Source organism: Lactuca virosa, chromosome 3 (genome assembly GCF_052849685.1).
Source record: "Lactuca virosa cultivar CGN04683 chromosome 3, Lactuca_virosa_CGN04683_v6, whole genome shotgun sequence".
NCBI classification, from domain to species: domain Eukaryota; kingdom Viridiplantae; phylum Streptophyta; class Magnoliopsida; order Asterales; family Asteraceae; genus Lactuca; species Lactuca virosa.
The window spans coordinates 80,868,268-80,892,272 of NC_136428.1; the positions used below are offsets into that span (position 1 = coordinate 80,868,268).

A 24,005-nucleotide genomic window follows, 5' to 3' on the forward strand; every position below is an offset into this window, starting at 1 on the left:
ATCAAAAATAATATTGTCGACGCTAATTACAAAACAAACATCCGATTAAATATAAAAAGTAATAATGTCGGCGGTAATAATGTTGTCCGGTAATTACATAACATCCGATTACATATAAAATGTAATAATGTCGCCGGTAATAGTGTCGCCGGTAATTACAGAAAACAACCAAAAATTTTACAATCTAACAATTGTAGCAAAGCGTGACAACAAGCGTAATATGCAAATAAAACTCATCCCTACATACCATAATCTTCGTTCCCATCGTTTCCTCGATTATTTTGGGATTGAAAAAACGAATAAAGCTCATCCCTACATGTCGGGTCGTTGAGCATTGCACGAAGATTTTCCAACTACATAATTAATAACAACATATATAATTTTATTAGTTAATTAATGAAAGCTAAAATATATTGAAAAACTTACTAACCTTTTACCATATTATTGATTTAATTAAAGAAAAATTATATATATATATATATATATATATATATATATATATATATATATATATTTCTCTTACTTATAAATAAAAATATAGATAATTTATTAATTTTATTTTTTAATTTGAACATTTATCATGACAATAGAAAGATAGATAGGAACAAAATTAATTTTTTTAATTAAATGAAATAAACAAATCAAATCAAAGAGATGGTATTTAGACCAACTACACATACTTTCACATATATAGATAATAACATCCTATTTATACATAATACACAAATTTCACATTCATATACAACAAACATACATATATTCACATACACACATAATAACATCATATTTATACCAAATACACATAATTTCACATAATAACAACATACTTCTACCAAATACTCATATACCACATATAAATCAAACACACATACATTGAAATATATACACCAAATTTACATAGATTCACATACAAATATCAAATATACATACATATGTCAATTTTCAAATAATTGAGACAACTGCACATATTTTGCAATTAAACTAAAATTTCACAATAAATAGAAGTAAATAGAACCTGTGGTGGCGAAAATCAATGAAAATGGTCCAGTGGTAGCGGTAGTCGCGGGTGGTGGTCGGGAACGTAGTAACACAATCAACAAAACTGAAATTGACAATTTTTTACAATTAACCACTCCAATAAGCTTAAAATCGATGTTACAAGAAAAAAGGGACCGAAAATTGACCTGGAAATAGCTTGGTGTCGCCGGAAAAGTTTGGTCCTCACCGTAAAATCTTTCTCCACCGGTGGTATCTTCTTTGTGGACAATTTCACACACCCAAAATTGATAATTCTCACCAGTATCCCACAATAATCGGCGAAGTAAGATGCAGACGAGAGAAGAGAAACAGGCGAAGGGAGTGAAACAGAAAGAGCAAAAGGAAAAAGATTGAGTTTTTTGGGGTTAACTGCGTCGGCCTTTAGCGGCAACACCTTTACCAACGACAAATTGGGCTTTAGCGGCGACAACTATCAATAGCGGCGATTATCAGGAGGGAATTATTACCGCGTCTTTTTTTTATCTTTAGCGGCGACTATTTTGGATCTTCAGCGGCGACAAAAGTCGCCGGTATTTCCTTTATGCGTTCCACGAGCACCCTAGCTGTTGCATTAGAACCACGATCGGACAATTCGTGTTTGCCAGAACGTCAAATAGTGGATCGATGTCATTCAGCCTTTAGCGGCGACACCAATAGTAGCGACATAGGCCTTTAGCGGCGACTTTTTAATTTGTCGCCCCTAAAGCTTCCTGTCGCCGCTAAAGGCTCTATTTCTTGTAGTGTAAAGTATTATGTAGAATTTATTAAAATAGAAAAACTCATGAAATGACATGTGGAAAAGAAATTAATTCAAAATAACCATAAAATGACATTTGACAAATTGAATGAAAGTGTGACATGTGGCAAAAAAAAAACTTCATTTCAAAGAGTAGATAAGGTTCTTTGTATACGGTTGTAAACGAATTGTACATTAAACACAAAGTTTGTTTATTTCCATCAAAATTCACACCTCATCCTTATTTTAATTTTAAAATTCTTGTGGATTTATGTTATTTTTCAGAAAAAAAATCAATAAAACACGGTTTCATAAAATGTAACTCTAAATTGAAACTAAGATGAAATAACTATTAAATAAGGTCGGCTATTTTTTTCTTGGCTGCCAAGCCTTAATTAGAACGTGATTAGCGTAAATATGTTTGACTAACAAAGAAAATATCCAGAAAAGTGAAGACATACATTTCTTACTTTATTCCATCATCCTCCTCCACACGCCACAGAAATTATTAGGAAATTTACAACAAACTGATTCTTTTTGGTTTATATATATCGCAGATTTAAGGATATCAGTCATAACATTGAGAACGCACTTCAGGAAAACTTTTTGCAAGAGCAAGTTTTAACAAGAAAATTTCCATTTCTTCATTTTCTTTTGATTAAGATGGCTATTATATCAGTAGGTTTCTTTAGTTGTTTTTCGGGTGCAGCAAACAAGGTGATGGACGAAAGAAATGATGAAAATGGTGCATCAAGAAAACTTCAGAACATTGATGGAGATCACAAAACGAAGGTGATCAAGAGCAGAAAAAGCGCACCAATTCCAGTTGCTTATTTCCCAGTCGCCTCAAACTTTTCTCGATTGTAAATATAAAGAAGAAAAAGAAAAAAAGCAGTCCAGTTAATATCACGGCGTGAGCTCTACTATGCTTAATGGATCCAGTACAGGTATAGATGCATTATTCATCATGGAGCTACTTAGAGAAAGTGAGTGGAATATATATGGAATTAATTGTCCATGGGTTCAACTCCACGTTCTTGAAACTCTCAGTATGTATTATTATTCAGCGTAGCAGAAGAAGCATTTTAATGTATAATTTCAATTGTTTTTATATATTCAATTTTAAGATTTTCTTATAAATTTTGATAGACCGTATGTTCGTGTCTCTTATAGCACTTTAGACAAATCTATTTGTAATTAGTTGATGTGTTTTATATATGATCTATATTTTAGTATTTACATTTAACTAACTAGTCTTCCAATTCGATCATAAATACAGGATGTACACCGGCAAGAATTGACACCAACACCTTGATAGCCAGCAACGGGGAGAGAGGGGTCCTGTTGAGGTTGAGACTGAATCTCCACAAAAAACAATTAACTTTAATCGGAATCCATTTGTTCCATTTTATAGCAATGGGCACAGGGGTATAAAAGGCATTATCAATGACTTATAAGAGCCAATTTCGAGACCACCTAAATCCTTGGGAACCAATGTTTTCTTTTTCACTAACGAAAAACACATAAAGTAAGACCATAAAAAATATTCTTCTCTAAAGTCGAATCCATAAGGAGAGGGATCTTCTTGTCTCACACATCTACAAAAAAAAATAGAATTCTTTAGTTGGGGATTTATTTGAATTGAAATAAACTATTTCTAATTTTAAAACTCATGTGGATTTATTTTAATTTTCAGAAAAAAAAAAAAAAAAAAAAAAAAAAAAAAAAAAAAAAACTCAATATAACACGGTTTATAAAATGAAATTATAATATTGAAACTAAGATAAATTGAGGTCCACTATTTTTCTTGGCGGCCAAGTCATGATGCATGGTTTGATAACTATTAAATCAATATTAAATCATCTGCGTACAATCTATTTGACTAAATCAACATAACCCATTTGACTAAAAAAGAAAATTTTTAGAAAAGTAAAGACATACATTTCTTACTTTATTCCATCATCCTCCTTCACGCGCCAAAGAAATTAGTGGGAAATTTACAAGAAACTGATTCTTTTTGGTGTATAAATATTGCAGTTTTAAGGATATCAGTCATAATATTGAGAAGTGAGAACGCACTTCAACATAACTTTTTGCAAGAACAAAATTTAACAAGAAAATTTCCATTTCTTCAATTTCTTTGATAAAGATGGCTATTATATCACGTTTCTTTAGTTGCTTTCCGGGTACAGACAAGGTAGTGGACGAAGGAAATGATAAAAATGTTCCATTGAGAAAAGCTCCGAACATTCATGGTGACCACGAAGCAAAGGGCAAGAGCAGAAAAAACGCACCAATTCTAGTTGCTTTGATGCATGTGGTACAAGTGATGATGCAGGGTTTGATAATAACAACACTAGTATGAATGGAAGTGTGATGACATTGTCAATAAATCTGCTGAAGTGATTAATTTGCCATAAAGAGTGGTGTTTTTTGACCGTTCGGGATCGTTTAGGGCTTAAAAAACATATTTTTCTGGTTTTTTATATTAGACAATTTTTTTTTAGATTTGATTTAGATAACTGACTAGGAATCTTATCCTAATCAATTCTGATATTCTAAGAATAAGGAAGGAAACTTATTTTCTCCTTATAAGTATCTTGTTTTCATGTTTGTTACACAATTGGTGAGTAAAAGAAATTTTGATGTCTTCATTACACCATTATAAGGTAATTCAAATGGTAATTATGTTATGGCATAGTGGACGCAATGTCAGTGCCACATAGATCTAGATGAAGCAATTTTGTAATATATAATGTTATAGCGGACTAGGGATGACCTTTTTAACGACAAACAAACTAAAGCATAAAAAAAAGTATTTATTGAAATGAAAGGAAGGTGAATCATGTTTCTTACCAGTGCTATCTTTAGTTGTTTCTCGGAAGTAAACAAGGCGATGGATGAAGGAAATGATAAAAATGGTGCATCAAGAAAAGCTCAGAACATTGATGATGACCATAAAGCAAAGGTGAAGAGCAGAAAAAACGCACCAATTCCAGTTGCTTATTTCCCCGTGGGCAAGGGCGGAGAACGACCTTTGATCTTAAGCTATCCAAGTCATCAACATGATGAGATTAGACGATTATATATTAAACTTGGACCATACCAAATTCAAAAATCAAAGTATCATTCAAGTCCTAGTGGCCCAAACGGTTCTATGTGTAGTTTTCAACAAGCTTGGTTTAAAAAAATTTGGTGGTTGGAATATTCTGAGAAAAAGGATGCTGCATTTTGTTTCCTTTCTTTCTTTTTAATAAGAAACCTATTGGACGAGTCGGGTCAGATACATTTACCGTAGCAGGGTTTAATAATGGAAAAAAGTGAATTGTGGCAAAGATTGTGCTTTCATCGTCCATGAAGGTAAGACCCCGGCCTCAGCACATAATTTTTCTGTCAGATGAAGATTTAAAAAACAAGGTGTGTCACATAGAGAATGTGATAGAGAAACAAACAAATCAACAAGTTATGGATAATAGATTACGCCTTAAAGTTTCTATTGAGGCTATTAAATGGCTTACATTCCAAGCATGTGCTTTAAGAGGTCATGATGAGGGACCTGACTCAAGAAATCAAGGGAATTTCCTTGAACTTATAAAGTTGATTGCTTCTTATAACAAGACTATTGATGATGATGTGTTAGAAAATGCTCCTCAAAATGCAAAGTACACGTCACCGAATATCCAAAAAGAAATAATACGTGTTTTAGCTACAAATGTACAAAAAGCAATTTGTGATGAAATCGGGACTGCAAAATTTTGTTTGATGGTTGACGAGTCTCAGGATGAATATAAGAAAGAACAAATGGCTATTGTTGTGAGATGTGTTGACCGAGATGGACATGTCAAAGAAAGATTTTTGGATTTGATTCATGTCAAAGATACAACTTCATCGACCTTGAAAAATGAGATAATGTGTTCATTGTCTTATCATCATCTTAGTGTCCAAGATATTCGGGGTCAAGGATATGATGGAGCTAGTAACATACGTGGAGAATGGATTAATGGGTTGCAAGCTTTATTATTAAAGGAATGTACTTATGCTTATTACATACATTGTTTTGATCATCAATTGCAATTGGCTCTAGTTGCAGCGTCTAAAGATGTGACCGAGGTACATAAGTTCTTCTTCCAAGCGTAATGATCAATTGCAAGATGCTCAAATTGCTGAAATTTCTCATTTAATTAAGGTTGATGAGATTAAGAGTGGAAAAGGAAAAAATCAAAAACAAACACTACAAAGGCCTGGAGATACTAGGTGGAGTTCTAATTTCAAATCAATATGTATTTTGATGAGACTTTTTGGTCCATCTTGTGTAGTGTTGACTGACATTGCTACAAAAGGTTCTACATCTTCTCAAAAAGGTGATGCAATATTTGCACTTAAACATGCAATGTCATTTGATTTTGTCATTGTTTTGCATATGATGAAAGATATAATGGGGATAACTGACAAGCTTTGCCAATCTTTACAACAAAAATCTATAGATATTATTAATGCATTGGCCTTGGTTTCCACAACAAAAATATTGCTTCAAAAACTGAGAGATGAAGGTTGGCAATCACTTTTGGATCAAGTGGTTTGTTTTTGTAAAAGAAGTGACATTTTGGTCCCTGGTATGAATGAAACTTACAAATATGTAATTCAGACACGGCGTGATAAAGACAATATCACTACAGAGCATCACTACCGAGTTGAATTGTTTATTGTTGCTATTGATAGCCAGTTGCAAGAGTTGAATTGTAGATTTAATGAGTCTGTAACAGAGCTTCTCCGTCTTAGTGTTGCACTAGATCCAAAAAAATCCTTGAATGTTGAAGATATATGTAAATTGGCAACAACTTATTATCCTTTGGACTTTACAGAGCACGAAATTCATTTGTTGAAACTTGAGTTACGACATTATGGGTTAGATGTGCGCAATCACCACAATTGAAAAATTCTTCTACACTTTCTGAGTTGTGCAAGGGTCTACATGAAACTGGAAAGGTAGGTACTTATCCTTTGTTTGACAGATTGATTCACATTATATTGACGCTTCTCGTTTCTACTACGACATCTGAAAGAGCATTCAACAATGAAAATCATGAAAACGCGACTTTGGAATACCATGAATGATGATTTTCTTAGAAGTTGTCTGCTTATTAACATTGAGAGAGAGATTGCTGATACATTTTCCACAGATAAACTTATAGATGATTTTTCTTCTATAAAGCAAAGACGGACACAACTTAAAGTGAGAAAGGTACTATTTCTTATACTTTTACAAATTTTTTAATGTATTCTTCTAAATTGAAGATAATATTATATGTATCTATGTTCTAAGTCGTTATTTTAATAATAACAGGTTAATATATGAGAATCGATGCTTATGATCATTTGAAAACTTTTGAAGATTGGTTCTTGCAAAGATTGATATAGTTCCTATTTAGACGATTTTTTTTCTTTGTCAGTATCTCTTTCAATTTTATAGACTTGGTTATGTTATCTGAATATTTTTTTTAAATTTGTATATAAGCCCCCTTTACCTTTAAATCCATCGGCTCAAACTTTTCTTGCTTGTGAATGTAAAAAAACAGTCCAATTAATTACATCACGAATTGAGCTTTACTATGCTCTATAATGGATCGAGTACTGCTATTAATGCAGGAAGCTGCTTATAAAGAAGAATGAGAGAAACTCTGTAGTAACTAGTAAGTATGTATGTACCACTTTAACGTGAATAATTAGTTTGGCTAATTAGTTTTATTTCATGTACAATGTTTTTTCCTCAGTATACATGGTGTTGACGGCCATCAGGAGACGGCGGTTGTGGTGGTACATGCCGAGAGCTTTTAAGGAAGGATGAAAAACAGTGGAAGGGGTGGGGATCCAGGTGGTTTGACTTTATATTCTAGTAACACTAAAAAGAATAACAATAGTGTAACATCCCAAATTTTATGGTAAAATTTGTATTTTTCAAAAACAACCCAAAACCATAAATGTTTACAAACATAGTTTCCAAAGTGTCAATAGTCACAAATCAAAGCATCCCAAAATTGAATCTCATAAAAACTGAAGGATGTGCTTGATCAATTCTTTGCCTTGCCCCGATCATATGAAGAACCTGAAAACATGAAACCAAACTGTAAGCACGAAGCTTAGTGAGTCCCCCCAAAATACCACCACATAAACATATAACATCATGCATACTAGGTTCACAGCTAACATACTGGATTACCCCCGAGCCCACATCATCAGTCTGGCTTTTCTTCCGGCCAACAGCTCATGTCTGGCTTACTCCTAAGCCCACAACATAAGTCTGGCTTGCCTTACTAGCCCACATCTTATGTCAGGATTGCTCCCAGGTTTGTTGGCTTCTATACAGTGCAAGATTGCCTCAACCCAACCATACCATGTTGACATATACATAACAAATAACATGTATCCAGCAAACAGATCATCACATAACCAGTCAGACAAACAGGCAGATCTACAAATCACTACTGCATAGCAACATCCTATATACCATGACACAGATCTAACAGAACACTACAACATAGCAACATCCTCTATACCAGGATACACAACCTAGTGTGACGGCATTGGTGCCTTTTGTCACACCCCGATCCTTGTCGGAATCGATCAAGGCGTGATATATTGTTCAAAGTCTCATGACAACTATGTTATAATATGATTAGATTCAATTAAGTACTAAGTATGCAAACAAGATCCACAACATACAAATACAAATCCAAATACGAACAACATTTATTACATCAAATTTAAATTGTCTTGTGGATTTCTAAGGCACAACCTATTTTTCATCAATCTTCATTCTTCAAATCTGCATCATGGGTAAAAACAGGTCAACTACGAGAGTTGGTGAGTAATCTAATTTTAGTAGAGAAAGTTGTGAAGTTGAAACATTTATAATTTGAAATTTGTTTTCTTTTGAAGTCGACAAACAATTGTATTTGAGATAACGGTTTATAAATCAAAAATTGATTAACAAATGATAACAACAACAATAAGTCCTCACCCTATATATACATATGTATATATATATATATATATATATATATATATATATATATATATATATATAAATATAGGATGGAGCATCTAATCATCAAACACACCCAACCACGTGCCATCAGTCACCTTAGCGTCCCAAGGCGGGGTGGTCAACCCAATAGCGCTATTATTGTCCATAATGTACCTCAAGAATACGGGCATAGTCATGGAGATTAGACTAAAAATGATAATGCACTACAAGTACATGTAGCGTAAACAAACAATAGTTATACAATTAATGTCTCACGTATAAATGTCCCAACAATGTCTCAATTGTGATAAAACAATAAAATGAAGTTGGAACATATTAGAACCACATGATACACCCCAAAAGTATTGAAAATTATAAAATATGGGGTAGATTACTCACTTTAGTCCCAAAACGAAATACGTGTGTCGTACGATAGACGATTCGGGTCAAAATGACGTAGAACCTAATATAATTAATAGTTTTGGTTTAGCAACTGCTAAACGAGAATGGAGTATTAATAAATAATTAGACACATATTCTTGTATTAGATGAATTAACAATAATTCATTTTGATTATAATATTAAGGTATTTATTTGTTAAATGAATTTTAAATTGAATTACTTACTTTGCATAATTAATTTATATTTTCAATTTAGGCCAGATTTTAATAATTTCTTATTAAAATAATAACTTGCCCAATTATAATCATTTATAGATTTTAACAATTATTTATATGAAATAATCATTAAAATACATTTTTACATGCTTAAATACTTAGGAAAATAGTTTTAAATAGTAAACAGTATTGAAAAATTATGAAATTATTAGGACATCATTATTTCATACAATATGAATTACTGTAAAATTTGTATATTTTTCTGAACTGTTTTAGTATTTATTTAATATTTTAATGATTAAACAACTCAAAATTCGAGAAAAATAGTAAATGATTCTCAAAAAATCTGTAAAATTAACCATAGTTTTATAACATTATGCAGAGCCCAGTGTATAAGTTTCAGATATTTGTGACTATGGAAAGTATTTTTTATATATTTCATTATTAATTAATCAATAAAATTATAAATAATAGTAAACAGTAATATAAATGCATGAAACTTCATATATCATGTTTAATCAGTATACAGGTCATCCCAGAATTTTCTCAGAATTTATTGAATGCAATAAGTATTTTATGTGAATTATTGCCCTACTTTATTGCAATAATTATGATAATTCAATAAAAATAAGTTATTTTCTGAAAATTTCCAGAACTTCTTATTTTATTGATGGTATTCTGAGAAAAATCAGGTTTATGCAAAAAATGAGTTTTAGATATTTTGGTGGATTTAATTTGTTTCTTGTATGAATTTGAAACTTTTAACAACATACCTTGATGAATGCTTCAAGAGGGATGAAGATTTGAGTATAATAGATTGTTCTTGGATGGAATATGAGTATTCTTGGAGGAAATTTCGAGATTGAGAGTGAGAGAAAGAATAGAGAAGATTTAAGTGGTGAAGAGAATAATGTGTTGGGAGAAAAAGGAAAAGAAAGTGGATGGGAGGTGTGAGTGGGAGACCATGGGAATAATCTTTTTGCTTTTGGTGGTCTTCATAATTTCCCACTGACACAAGCATCTTTTACATAATTAATATAAGAGTTTATGAAATTTAAAGTAAAGTTTATAAAAAATAGAGTTTTATAAAATTTAATGTAAAGTTTATAAAAATGGAGTTTTATAAAATATAGGTTATTATTTGATTATAACAATCTACTTTAATTTGAAGTTTAATTAGAGAATTCAAGTTTGATTCTTTTAATTTAATTAGAGAATTATACTTTGATTTGATTTTAATATGGTATCATAATTTACTTTGATTATAGTTATAACGTTGTACAATACTATGTTGCTATTAACGTCAAGTTATATTGTATTGTATGGGTTTTGATCCTATTAGCGTCAAGTAATCTTGAGTAGGGTTTATTAAATTTCCAATTGGGTTGGGTTGACCCGAATCCATTTTAGGCGGATGTCACAGTCTCCCCTACTTTAGGAAATTTCGTCCCGAAATTTAAGAAGAGAGTACCTTAAGAGAAAAGTTGTGGGTATTTGGTACGCATATGATACTCACGCTCCCATGTATACTCAGGTCCACGTGCCGACTGCCACCTGACCTTAACCAGGGGAATGCGACTTCTTTTGAGTTGCTTTTCCTTTCGGTCAGCAATTTCCAAGGGTTTCTCGATAAATTGCATTGTCTCGTCGATTTGGATATCCTCGAGAGGAACATGAAGGTTCTCGTCTGCTAAACACTTCTTGAGGTTGGCTATATGAAATACCGGGTGAACTTTCTTAAGCTCTGTTGGTAGATCCAACTCGTAGGCTACTGGTCCGATCCTTTTTATGATCTTAAACGGGCCTACGTAGCGTGGTGCCAATTTACCCTTGCGTCCAAATCGAACCACACCTTTCCATGGGGACACTTTTAACATGACCATGTCACCTACGGTAAATTCAAGCGGTTTGCGTCGCTTGTCGGCATAACTCTTTTGTCGGCTACGAGCTGCGAGAAGGTTATCGCGAATCTGAGTGATTTTGTCGGTTGTTTCCTGGATAAGCTCAGGACCAACGATTGGAGAATCCACTGTTGCGCGAATCATGTGTGACTCACCGATTTCATGCCAGCAAACAGGAGATCGGCATTTACGGCCATACAATGCCTCAAATGGTGGCATCTTGATGCTAGAATGATAACTGTTATTATAGGAGAATTCCACCAACGGTAAATGAGAGTCCCAGTTTCCTCCGAAATCCAAGACACACGCCCTCAACATATCTTCGAGTGTTTGAATTGTCCTCTCAGATTGACCATCGGTCTGAGGATGATAGGCGGTACTGAGATCGAGGCGGGTTCCCATGGCTGTTTGAAGTGATTGCCAAAACCGAGAGAGAAATCTCCCATCACGATCTGAAATGATGCTGAGAGGAATGCCATGCCGACTAACTATCTCGTTGATGTAAATCCGAGCAAGTTTTTCGACTTTGAAATTTTCCCGGATGGGAAGGAAATGAGCGGATTTGGTCAAACGGTCAATGATTATCCAAATGCTGTCGTGTCCTTTTGTGGTACGGGGAAGTTTGGTTACGAAATCCATGGCGATCGCTTCCCATTTCCACCTGGGGATTTCTGGTTGGACCAATAGTCCAGAGGGTCGTTGATGTTCTACTTTGACTCTGGAACATGTAAGACATTTGGCCACGAATAAAGCAATATCCTTTTTCATTCCCGACCACCAATAATTGGTTCTCAGGCCATGATACATCTTGTCAGTGCCCGGATGAATGGAATATCGGGTTTTATGGATTTCTTCCATCAGGAATATGCGAAGATTGTCACGATCTGGGATCCAGATGCGATCTTGATAATAGAAAATACCATCAGATTTGGTTTCCAACTCCCCATCAATTCCCGTGGGCATGTCATTTTCGGTAATTGCCGAGTGTTGGGCTCCTCGAATTCGGTCCCTGCGATTGGACAAGATAGGAGAGCATATTAGATGAAACGCATGGGCATGTTCTTTTCGGCTTAACGCGTCGGCTACGACGTTTGCCTTGCCCGGATGATAGCGTATTTCACACTCGTAATCATTTAGGAGCTCGACCCATCGTCTTTGCCTCATATTGAGTTCCTTTTGATTAAGAATATGTTGCAAGCTCTTGTGGTCGGTGAAAATTACGCATTTAGTGCCGTAAAGGTAATGCCTCCAAATTTTAAGAGCGAAAATCACGGCACCGAGCTCCAAATCATGAGTCGTATAATTCCTTTCGTGGATTTTGAGTTGTCGTGAAGCGTAAGCTATAACCTTTCCCCTTTGCATCAAAACACAACCTAGACCGAGATTGGAGGCATCGCAGAATACCACGAAATCTTCGGATCCTTCAGGGAGTGTAAGAATCGGAGCGTCACACAAACTTTGTTTAAGGGTTTGGAAAGCGTATTCCTGCTTGGGTCCCCAATCAAATGGTGTACCCTTGCAAGTGAGAGAAGTAAGCGGTAAAGCAATCTTTGAGAAATTTGAAATGAAACGCCGGTAATAGCCGGCTAAACCAAGGAAGGACCGAATTTCCTTGGGGGTACGGGGGGGCTTTCCAATTCTGGACTGCTTCAAATTTTGCGGGATCGACTAAAATACCCTTGTCACTTACAATATGACCAAGGAATTGTACCTCATTTAACCAAAACTCGCATTTCGAAAATTTGGCGTAGAGCCGATTTCCTTGCAACGTTTGGAGAGTTAGGCGAAGGTGTCTTTCATGCTCTGCCCTTGTCTTGGAGTAAATGAGGATGTCATCAATAAAGACGATAACAAAACGGTCGAGATAAGGTTTAAATACCCGATTCATCGAGTCCATGAATACGGCAGGGGCATTTGTTAGGCCGAAAGGCATAACGGTGAACTCGTAATGACCATAGCGGGTTCGGAAAGCGGTTTTGGGGATGTCTTCTTCCCGTACTCGAAGTTGGTGATAACCCGAGCGAAGGTCAATTTTTGAGAAGCATGAAGCTCCTTGAAGCTGATCAAAAAGGTCGTCGATCCGAGGTAACGGATATCGGTTCTTGATGGTTAATTTATTTAACTCACGATAATCGATACACATACGAAACGAACCATCTTTCTTTTTGATGAAGAGAACCGGGGCTCCCCAGGGTGAAGTACTAGGGCGGATAAATCCCTTATCAGTTAGTTCTTGGAGCTGACTTGCCAATTCTTGCATCTCGGCTGGAGCCAACCGATATGGAGACTTGGCTATGGGAGTAGCCTCAGGAACAAGTTCGATGCGGAACTCTAGCTCACGTACTGGAGGGAGTCCATATACATCATCAGGAAAGATGTCGGGAAAGTCTCGTACTATCGGAATATCTTCGATCTTCTTTTCTTTGACCTTTGTTTCCACCACATGGGCTAAGAAAGCCATATATTCTTTTCGTAGATATGATCGAGCTTGAGTACATGACATAAGACTAAGCTTTTTCGAATGAGTCTCACCATAAATACGAAGACTTTGACCGTCGACGAGAGGAATACGAATGAACTTATCGTAACATACTATTTCAGCATGGTTTTGGGATAGCCAATCCATTCCTACGATGATGTCGAAGCTACCAAGTTCCATAGGAACTAAATTGACAGAAAATTTATGACCGGAAAAATCGAAAGTGCAATCTTGGATGACTGCATTGAGTGAAACGTATTTTCCATCGGCGACTTCTACGGTAAAGTACTCATTAAGAATCGTGCGAGGTGTGTGAAGTATGGGCTCAAATTCCAAAGACACAAAACTTTTATCGGCACCTGAATCAAAAAGTACTGACGCGTAGCAGTTATTTATGAGAAACGTACCATTTACGACCTTGTTATCGGTCTTTGCTTGGGTTGCGGTAATGACAAAGGCTCGGCCTTTGGGAGCTGGAACCTGCATTGTTGGATTTGCCTGGGCTTGGGTGTTGATGATATTGACTAACCTAGGACACGCGTTTTTGAAATGGGTGGGGTCACCACAGTTGAAGCATGTTCCAGTTGGATACCGGGTTTGTGTTTGCTGATTTGAGGGTAGATAGAGTGGTCGCTGAGTTTTTGGTGCACGACATGTGTCCGCCAAGTGGCCATAGCGACCACAATTCGTACAGAGGCGACACGGGCTGGTGGTCATATGGTGATAGTTACAGTGGTTACAGAGGGGGTGAGGTCCGGTATACGGCTTTTTATTTGGTTGGGCTGGTGGGGTGACTTGGGTGATAGGAGTAGCAGGGGTAATAACAGCATGGTTGTGGTGATGACTTTTCCGCTTCTTTTTGTCATGTCGGTGGGAGGACTCGGACTTGACAATTAGGGGGGTCTCAGGGGTCGACTTTTCAGTTGACATCTTTGAACCCTTGCGTGGGAGGACACCATCGTTCACATTGTCCTCGTTGAGTTGACCTGCTAATTCAATGGCGGATTCTAGGGTAGATGGCCTGCTGCTGGTCACCGAATCACGGATCTGGCGTGGTAACCCTTTGATGTAGCGGCGTATTGCAGTTTTCACAGGTTGAACCATGTGAGGTAGGAGTCTCGAGAGATCATGGAATCTATTGGTATAGGTCGCGTTATCGCCTCCCTCCTGTTTCATATTCCAGAATTCATCCTCGAGAGTTTGTAATTCGCTGTCAGGGCAGAACTTCTCCATCATGCGTTCTTTTAGTTTTGACCAGGTCATTCCCAAGGCAACAGCCTCTCCCTTTGCCCGTTTTTCTAGGTTCCACCATGTGAGAGCATGACCTAGGAGGCACCCTGTAGCATGACGGACCATCAGGTCCTCAGGACACTCGCTATGGATGAAAGTACTCTCCATTTCTTCAATCCATGTGAGGAGTGCGGTGGCACCATCGGTGCCTTTGAAGTAAGGCGGATTGCAGTTACGAAAGTGCTTGAACGAGCAACGAAGAGTTGTTGCTGGAGCTTGTGGCTGAAGAGAATGAAGTTGGGTTGCAATTGTTGGGATGACGTTTGCTACCTCCTTGGCGACCAGGGCAGCTAGCCTTCTGTTGTTGCGAGCAGCGTATGGGGGTCGTAATGCCATCTACGAGAAACACGCATATGGACTTGTGAGTTATTTGTAAATTGATTATGGAAATAAAGTTTTTTAGACATTGTTGGGTAAAATAATTGTAAAACACTTGTTGGGCCATGGTTAGGAGTGTTGGGCACCTTTTGGGCTTTCCATGGTTACTAAATGTGAAACATGTAGCACTTGCGTGGGCCCCCACAAAACTAAGTTTTCACATTTCTTTCCCACTTCTAGGCCCATTAGGGAACTTAATAGTCCAATGAGTTGACCATTTTGGAGTGTATCCTTTCGGATACGTTTGATAAGGTCGGGTATTTTGATGGCTCAATAGTAATGTGAATGACGCGCTTTGGCCTATAGGTTTGGGAACTCTCGCCTTTGGTCCCCAGATAAGCAAACTGGTCCCTCGGTTGATTGGGATGTATACGAATGCTTACCTAGTCTGGACTTTCGGGCTACCGGCACCTCCCCCTTCCAGTTACTACGCGTCCATTACTATGATCCTACCCAACTAGAGTGGATGACTTTAAATTTCCTATGAGCTCTAAGGAATACATATATGTATATACATTTTGTTAAGCAACTTGAGTATGTGTGTGATTTTCAGAGAAAGTGGAGAATATTCACAAGTGTATGCACACATATAAGTGTCAGGAGTAATACGTATGCACATAAGGGAGCAATTAACACACAAAGGTATTCCTAGGATTTTCTAAGTGCGAATTGCATACAGTTGTGTGTGCATTTTATAAACTAGCATACGAGAGGACCCTAGAGGCTATAGACTAGGTCAAGGCAATTAACCTAATTCCCTATAGTCAAGGGCTCTGATACCAATCTGTCACACCCCGATCCTTGTCGGAATCGATCAAGGCGTGATATATTGTTCAAAGTCTCATGACAACTATGTTATAATATGATTAGATTCAATTAAGTACTAAGTATGCAAACAAGATCCACAACATACAAATACAAATCCAAATACGAACAACATTTATTACATCAAATTTAAATTGTCTTGTGGATTTTTAAGGCACAACCTATTTTTCATCAATCTTCATTCTTCAAATCTGCATCATGGGTAAAAACAGGTCAACTACGAGAGTTGGTGAGTAATCTAATTTTAGTAGAGAAAGTTGTGAAGTTGAAACATTTATAATTTGAAATTTGTTTTCTTTTGAAGTCGACAAACAATTGTATTTGAGATAACGGTTTATAAATCAAAAATTGATTAACAAATGATAACAACAACAATAAGTCCTCACCCTATATATACATATGTATATATATATATATATATATATATATATATATATATATATATATATATATATATATATATATAGGATGGAGCATCTAATCATCAAACACACTCAACCACGTGCGATCAATCACCTTAGCGTCCCAAGGCGGGGTGGTCAACCCAATAGCGCTATTATTGTCCATAACGTACCTCAAGAATACGGGCATAGTCATGGAGATTAGACTAAAAATGATAATGCACTACAAGTACATGTAGCGTAAACAAACAATAGTTATACAATTAATGACTCACGTATAAATGTCCCAAGAATGTCTCAATTGTGATAAAACAATAAAATGAAGTTGGAACATATTAGAACCACATGATACACCCCAAAAGTATTGAAAATTATAAAATATGGGGTAGATTACTCACTTTAGTCCCAAAACGAAATGCGTGTGTCGTACGATAGACGATTCGGGTCAAAATGGCGTAGAACCTAATATAATTAATAGTTTTGGTTTAGGAACTGCTAAACGAGAATGGAGTATTAATAAATAATTAGACACATATTCTTGTATTAGATGAATTAACATTAATTCATTTTGATTATAATATTAAGGTATTTATTTGTTAAATGAATTTTAAATTGAATTACTTACTTTGCATAATTAATTTATATTTTCAATTTAGGCCAGATTTTAATAATTTCTTATTAAAATAACAACTTGCCCAATTATAATCATTTATAGATTTTAACAATTATTTATATGAAATAATCATTAAAATGCATTTTTACATGCTTAAATACTTAGGAAAATAGTTTTAAATAGTAAACAGTATTGAAAAATTATGAAATTATTAGGAAATCATTATTTCATACAATATGAATTACTGTAAAATTTGTATATTTTTCTGAACTGTTTTAGTATTTATTTAATATTTTAATGATTAAACAACTCAAAATTTGGGAAAAATAGTAAATGATTCTCAAAAAATCTGTAAAATTAACGATAGTTTTATAACATGATGCAGAGCCCAGTGTATAAGTTTCAGATATTTGTGACTATGGGAAGTATTTTTTATATATTTCATTATTAATTAATCAATAAAATTATAAATAATAGTAAACAGTAATATAAATGCATGAAACTTCATATATCATGTTTAATCAGTATACAGGTCATCCCAGAATTTTCTCAGAATTTATTGAATGCAATAAGTATTTTATGTGAATTATTGCCCTACTTTATTGCAATAATTATGATAATTCAATAAAAATAAGTTATTTTCTGAAAATTTCCAGAACTTCTTATTTTATTGATGGTATTCTGAAAAAAATCAGGTTTATGCAAAAAATGAGTTTTAGATATTTTGGTGGATTTAATTTGTTTCTTGTATGAATTTGAAACTTTTAACAACATACCTTGATGAATGCTTCAAGAGGGATGAAGATTTGAGTATAATAGATTGTTCTTGGATGGAATATGAGTATTCTTGGAGGAAATTTCGAGATTGAGAGTGAGAGAAAGAATAGAGAAGATTTAAGTGGTGAAGAGAATAATGTGTTGGGAGAAAAAGGAAAAGAAAGTGGATGGGAGGTGTGAGTGGGAGACCATGGGAATAATCTTTTTGCTTTTGGTGGTCTTCATAATTTCCCACTAACACAAGCATCTTTTACATAATTAATATAAGAGTTTATGAAATTTAAAGTAAAGTTTATAAAAAATAGAGTTTTATAAAATTTAATGTAAAGTTTATAAAAATGGAGTTTTATAAAAGATAGGTTATTATTTGATTATAACAATCTACTTTAATTTGAAGTTTAATTAGAGAATTCAAGTTTGATTCTTTTAATTTAATTAGAGGATTATACTTTGATTTGATTTTAATATGGTATCATAATTTACTTTGATTATAGTTATAACGTTGTACAATACTATGTTGCTATTAACGTCAAGTTATATTGTATTGTATGGGTTTTGATCCTATTAGCGTCAAGTAATCTTGAGTAGGGTTTATTAAATTTCCAATTGGGTTGGGTTGACCCGAATCCATTTTAGGCGGATGTCACACCTTTGACCCATGAGTATAGCGAGGAAAACTCACTTGAATCGAAGAGCTTTGAAACACTATGATACGATCCCTTTTTCTACATTGCTTGCACCCGTGAATCCACTAGCACCAAAACCAGATAAAATCTTAATCAATAGCACAAAATCCTCAAGTTTGACCCAAATTCAAACTTAGTGAAAAGTCAACGGTCAACGAAAGTCAATGAAAGTCAAAGTCCAAGATTGGCTGCATACCCCCAGCCGACATGATTCAAGTCCAGTACGCCAAGCGTACTCCAAGGTACGCCCAACGTACTCTGGTTGATCCCAACATTCCATTAAGCACTTTATCCCTTAAGTCCTTTTGTCCAGAGCTCAAATCTAGACTCAAAACATCGACTTAAGTCATAAAGTTTCCACCTTTATGACTTCCCATGGCTAGAAAAGGTCCAAAAGCTAAAACCCTAACTTATTAATCCATTAAGACATCATAACTCTTGCATAGAAGGGATATAAGGACCAAGATCACATTTTTATGGTTCCTAATAGCTCCATAATGGATAAAGTTTCTAATTTTATCCATTAAATGGTCCAAGCAACCAAGATTTAGTCTTTTAAGTTTCAAAGGGACCAAAAGTGCATCTTTCTAACTTAATCCATTAAGTCCAAGTTTCAAACCTTCAGATCTGAATCAAAATGATATTTAGATGGATAAAGTTTCCAACTTTATCCATAACAAGGTCACAAACTTTCAAGATCTAAAATTTATGCACTAAAGTGACCAAAAGCTCATAACATCCAAAACTAGCTAGATCTAGCAAATGCATCATCAAGATTCAAGCTTTATACCTCCAGAAGAAAGATCAAGGTGAACAAGGTTTGGATCTACAAGCTCCAATGCAACCAACACTTCTCTAATGAGCTCCTTCTTCTCCAAGATGCACCAAGAACACTCCAAAGCACTCAAAAACACATTCTTTTCCTCACAAGGCTCAAACTAGGGTTAGGGTTTCAAGGGAGGGTGTTGGAGAGGTAGAGGCTGAGAATGGAAAGGGTTTGGGGGAGTTAAGGAGCTTATATAGGGCTCAAAACCCTCAAATTAGGGTTTGGCATCTGATCATTTACGCCTAGCATACCAAATGGTACGCCCAGCATACGCTCTTGAATACGCGTTTTGATCAGCTAGTATGCCCAACGTACATCGAGTACGCCCAGCGTACTACAACGTCCAACACTATATTCAAACTGCTATAACTTCTTTGTTTCAACTTCAATTTTGGCGTTCTTTATATCCACGGAAAGGCATTGAAGAGCCCCACAATATTATCTAGATATGTTGGACTAAAAACTTGTCGAAAAAAAATCCATATTTCATGCAAGACTCCGGCCTATGATTTTTCCCTTCTTTTTCTTTACCCTTCGGCCCGAAACACAATTCAAAGGCTCAGATCTCGCAACCATCATTGCCTCCTTCCAAAAGGTTTAAACATTACCTCATTAAGGCCTAAAGCCTTCACAACATCAACTTCCGGACCACAAACCTGAAATAAGAAATGACAGGAAAAAGGATGTTACAATTCTCCCCCGGTTAAATTAGATTTTGTCCTCGAAATCAGCTCTCGCTTCCACTACATGATGCAACCCCTCACAACAACTAAGTTGTTCGAAAACCCGCAGACTTGATTGGAACAAAACCTTCTCGGTTAGACGTCGTCATGCTAATCCGCACCTAAGTGCACCATCGCAACGAAAAATGACTTATCATATACTAAACTAGACCACACTCCTACTCGGCTCCGACATCCCAGCCCAGTTATCCACTGACAACACTCGGAATCACCCCCGATCCACTATAACCCAAATTGCATCAAATCCTTTAGTCGTCTGAGGTAACTTGGTGAGGAATTCATGGTAACAAGGTGCATAAGGATGGTCAATCCAAGAATTAGCATGTTGCATCAAAATCCCCCATCAGATCAGGTGTACATCCAGCTAACAAAACACTTGAGATATCTACAACGAACTTCATGACTCGATATTCCATAAATGATACCCAACCTTTGTAACAAAACTCCTATTAAACAGCCCACAAGAAAATGGGGTTCATAATGCAAACACTCCGAGAGGGACTTATGACGTACAACTATTACTCCCAACAACCTTTAACTACCAACATGATCCAAATCAATTGGTCAGTAAGTCTCCCGACTTCCAACAATGCACTAACACTCAAAGTACCACACGCGGAAAAAATAAACAACCATGGTCACTCAGCCCACAACCTATGTCTGGAATACCCTTACAAGGTCCTCAGCATAAGTTTGGATTGCCTACGATCCCACAGCATGAGTCTGGAATGCCCTTTCCGACCCTCATCCCATGTCTAGAATGCTTTCGTTATCAAACTGATCTTGTTGTCATTCCATCACTCGCCTGAAAACTCACGACCAGCACCACGTGGGCCTAAAGATGCTCAACCTCATTCCACCGCCATGTAGGAACCCAATCAACGTCCCTTGCAACGCTAACCGAACACAACAATGCCATACTCTTTTACCACGCACAATTCCTTTCACATTACATGTTGCTACCAACACAAAATCCGATGAAAACATGGTCACACACGACCCGAGACTGGGATAGACGATCATACTCTTGTTCTAATTCAAAGGCTATAACCTAAATAAGAACCATGCATATAATTCGAACCAAGTGCTCCATTGTTATCTTGTCCAGCCCACATACACCACTCACACCAATATATAATGAACTTACCACAATACACACCCTTAAGGGAACCCATAACCTTACCCACAGAGTGAAGTACTAGAGATCTAACGAAATGACGAACCTCAATCATCAACAAAAAAACCTCCTCATTAACAATCAAAACAAGATCCCATACCTTAATTGAGACTAAACAAGCCCCATCAATAGGTAAGTATCTTGATAAAACTTTTAAATTTATCCAGAAATGTTGCTAAAACTCTGGTCAGATCCATCCAAATACCAACCCTGCCATCATGACATGCCAAAAATTTGATTCTACAGAGATCTAATGTCCCGTCTGGAAAACTGAACAACATTGTCCCAAATTCTAGACTTCGAATAACCAAGGACATCTCCTAGGGCCGGTCCTGAAAAATTAAATATTCTCAGAGGCCCAGGACGAACAAGAAACAAAAGGGCCCTTATCTTTATTATAATTTTTTATTTTTAAACAAAAATATATAATCAAAAAAAATTAGGTCATGTGAAACTGCCCACTTTGCCCCCCCCCCCCCCCCCTCAACGCCCCCATGACATCTCCAAACTCAAGCCGAACTTGACGATAGGTTGATGAATCCATTGAACTTCAATTGATACAGCTCAAAACTTCCAAAGAATCTCCGCTTTGATGATGAACGAAATGACCAATGATCGAGAATGCATTGACACCTAATCCAATGAACCAAAACCCACGTGGAGCTGAACATACCCATCTCTGAAACTGATTTACTGATCGAAAATTGCCCAATCTAGACTATAAATAGCAATCCATACAACGAGCTGATAAATCCGTCAACAATCAATACTCAACTTGAGCGATCCTAGCGCCTCCTCATATATTCATTAGCATCCCAAAAGGAACCAATGGCTAAAACGATCTCCTTGACCAACTACTTCCTACTGCGAGACAACTCGTGTATTTCCTGAATACATACATCCGATAACCACTTTCTCTACACCCCTGACTTGACCAAATCTTTTACTGAAATCTCGCATACCCGCACCGCAGACCCCTATGAACCATTCTTCCGACACCACAAACTCGAACAGATCGATGATCCTCCAAGCAGAATACCTAGTTCTCCCCGACTTAGGGTTCAAACTATCACCCACTGATGTTGCAACCAAACCATATCTCAAACCGATACAAACCATCCCTGACTCTTGAAATATATAACACACACAAGATGATCTTTCAGATAAGGACCAAGAAAAGCCTAAGAGATTATGAATCTCAGATAAAGACCTTAGAAATTTCCAATCATAACCACCGTTAACATTAAGAACCTCGAACAGACGCACAAGCAATAATTATGAAAGTCCATTCATAGCACCGATTTTCTATCCCGAAACAAATGGATTACCACTTACCTCATCCACTATTCCCCAACCATCAGTCCGGTACCTGACCTGCCTATATCGAAAGAAAATAAACCCTTGATCACATATTGTCACAACTAGCATTTTTAGCTAGGAAATTTTGTTTTCATGTAAACATCAACTCTTGTAAAACTTATAGTCTAAGTGGACATCATGTACTATGCTCAATCAAAAACATCCATTTGAATCAAAACTCCTTAGTGAAGTCCAAAACCTAATTTAAAACATCTCAGATACTCAAATTTGAGATTGAAACCCTAATGTCCTGGTTCAAACTCAGTATGGACCAGGATCCTCTTATTGGGCCTAATGGGCCAGTAAACCTTTCATTTGATGATTTTGGGCCAAAGAATCCCATTTGGGCTCTAATTGGACCCACATTCGTCAAACCATAGCATTGGGCCGTGAACCACTCTATTGAACCATGATGGGCCGTAAACCCATCTTTTCATTGTAATTGGGCCGTAAACCCCATCCCTTCACCACCATTGGGTCGTGAACCCATAAGAAGGGCCCAATGGGCCGAGAACCTTCATATTGAGGCCTATAATTTCGAATATGTTCATTATAAGCCCAAAACATTCTTTTCTTTCACTTATTCCTCCTCATTCACGGCCCACAGTCATATATATATATATATATATATATATATATATATATATATATATATATATATATATGAGAGAGAGAGAGAGAGAAAAGAGGGAATAATGTTAAGGAGACACCTCATGTTTATTTGGAGGATATCTAGGCTAATTATCCAAACAAAACACTAATCCTCTATGTAATAACCCCATGTCTAATCACCCTCTTTCTTCTTCTTCTCCTATTCTCGGCCCAAGGCTCACACCACCACTCTCATCCTCTTTCATTCCAAATACATCAAAACTCTCTCTAAGAACTCTCAAAGAAACCTCCCAAGATTTTCGTGTGAGCTAAGTGCAAATCCAAGAGCATTTCATCCAAAGGTCCACTCATTTGGTAAGCTACTCTCTAAGTGTGAAGATTAACTTCATTTTATGATAATCTTCACTCCTTAACACATCCTTTCGTGATCCATGCCCATAGATCCATCTTAAGTTCGAAATTCACTCAAGAAAGCTTGCTAAAGGCCGAGATCTCTTCATTTTCTTCATCACAGCCGAAATCT

General features: G+C 36.2%; 1 protein-coding gene and 1 long non-coding RNA gene across 2 annotated transcripts; both read left to right on the forward strand.

The window, feature by feature from the left end:
• The first annotated feature begins 2,294 nt into the window (after positions 1 to 2,294).
• Positions 2,295 to 4,428, forward strand: LOC145166089 (uncharacterized). The gene is made up of 2 exons (XR_013740357.1): positions 2,295 to 2,721; positions 3,054 to 4,428. It is a non-coding gene; the product is annotated as an uncharacterized LOC145166089 (long non-coding RNA).
• Positions 4,429 to 4,670: 242 nt separating this feature from the next.
• LOC145163724 (uncharacterized) lies at positions 4,671 to 6,707 on the forward strand. The gene is made up of 3 exons (XM_079082515.1): positions 4,671 to 5,052; positions 5,172 to 5,884; positions 5,961 to 6,707. The coding sequence occupies exons 1-3, from the start codon at positions 4,671 to 4,673 to the stop codon at positions 6,705 to 6,707; spliced, it is 1,842 nt and encodes a 613-aa protein (XP_078938641.1).
• The last annotated feature ends 17,298 nt before the right edge of the window (positions 6,708 to 24,005 follow it).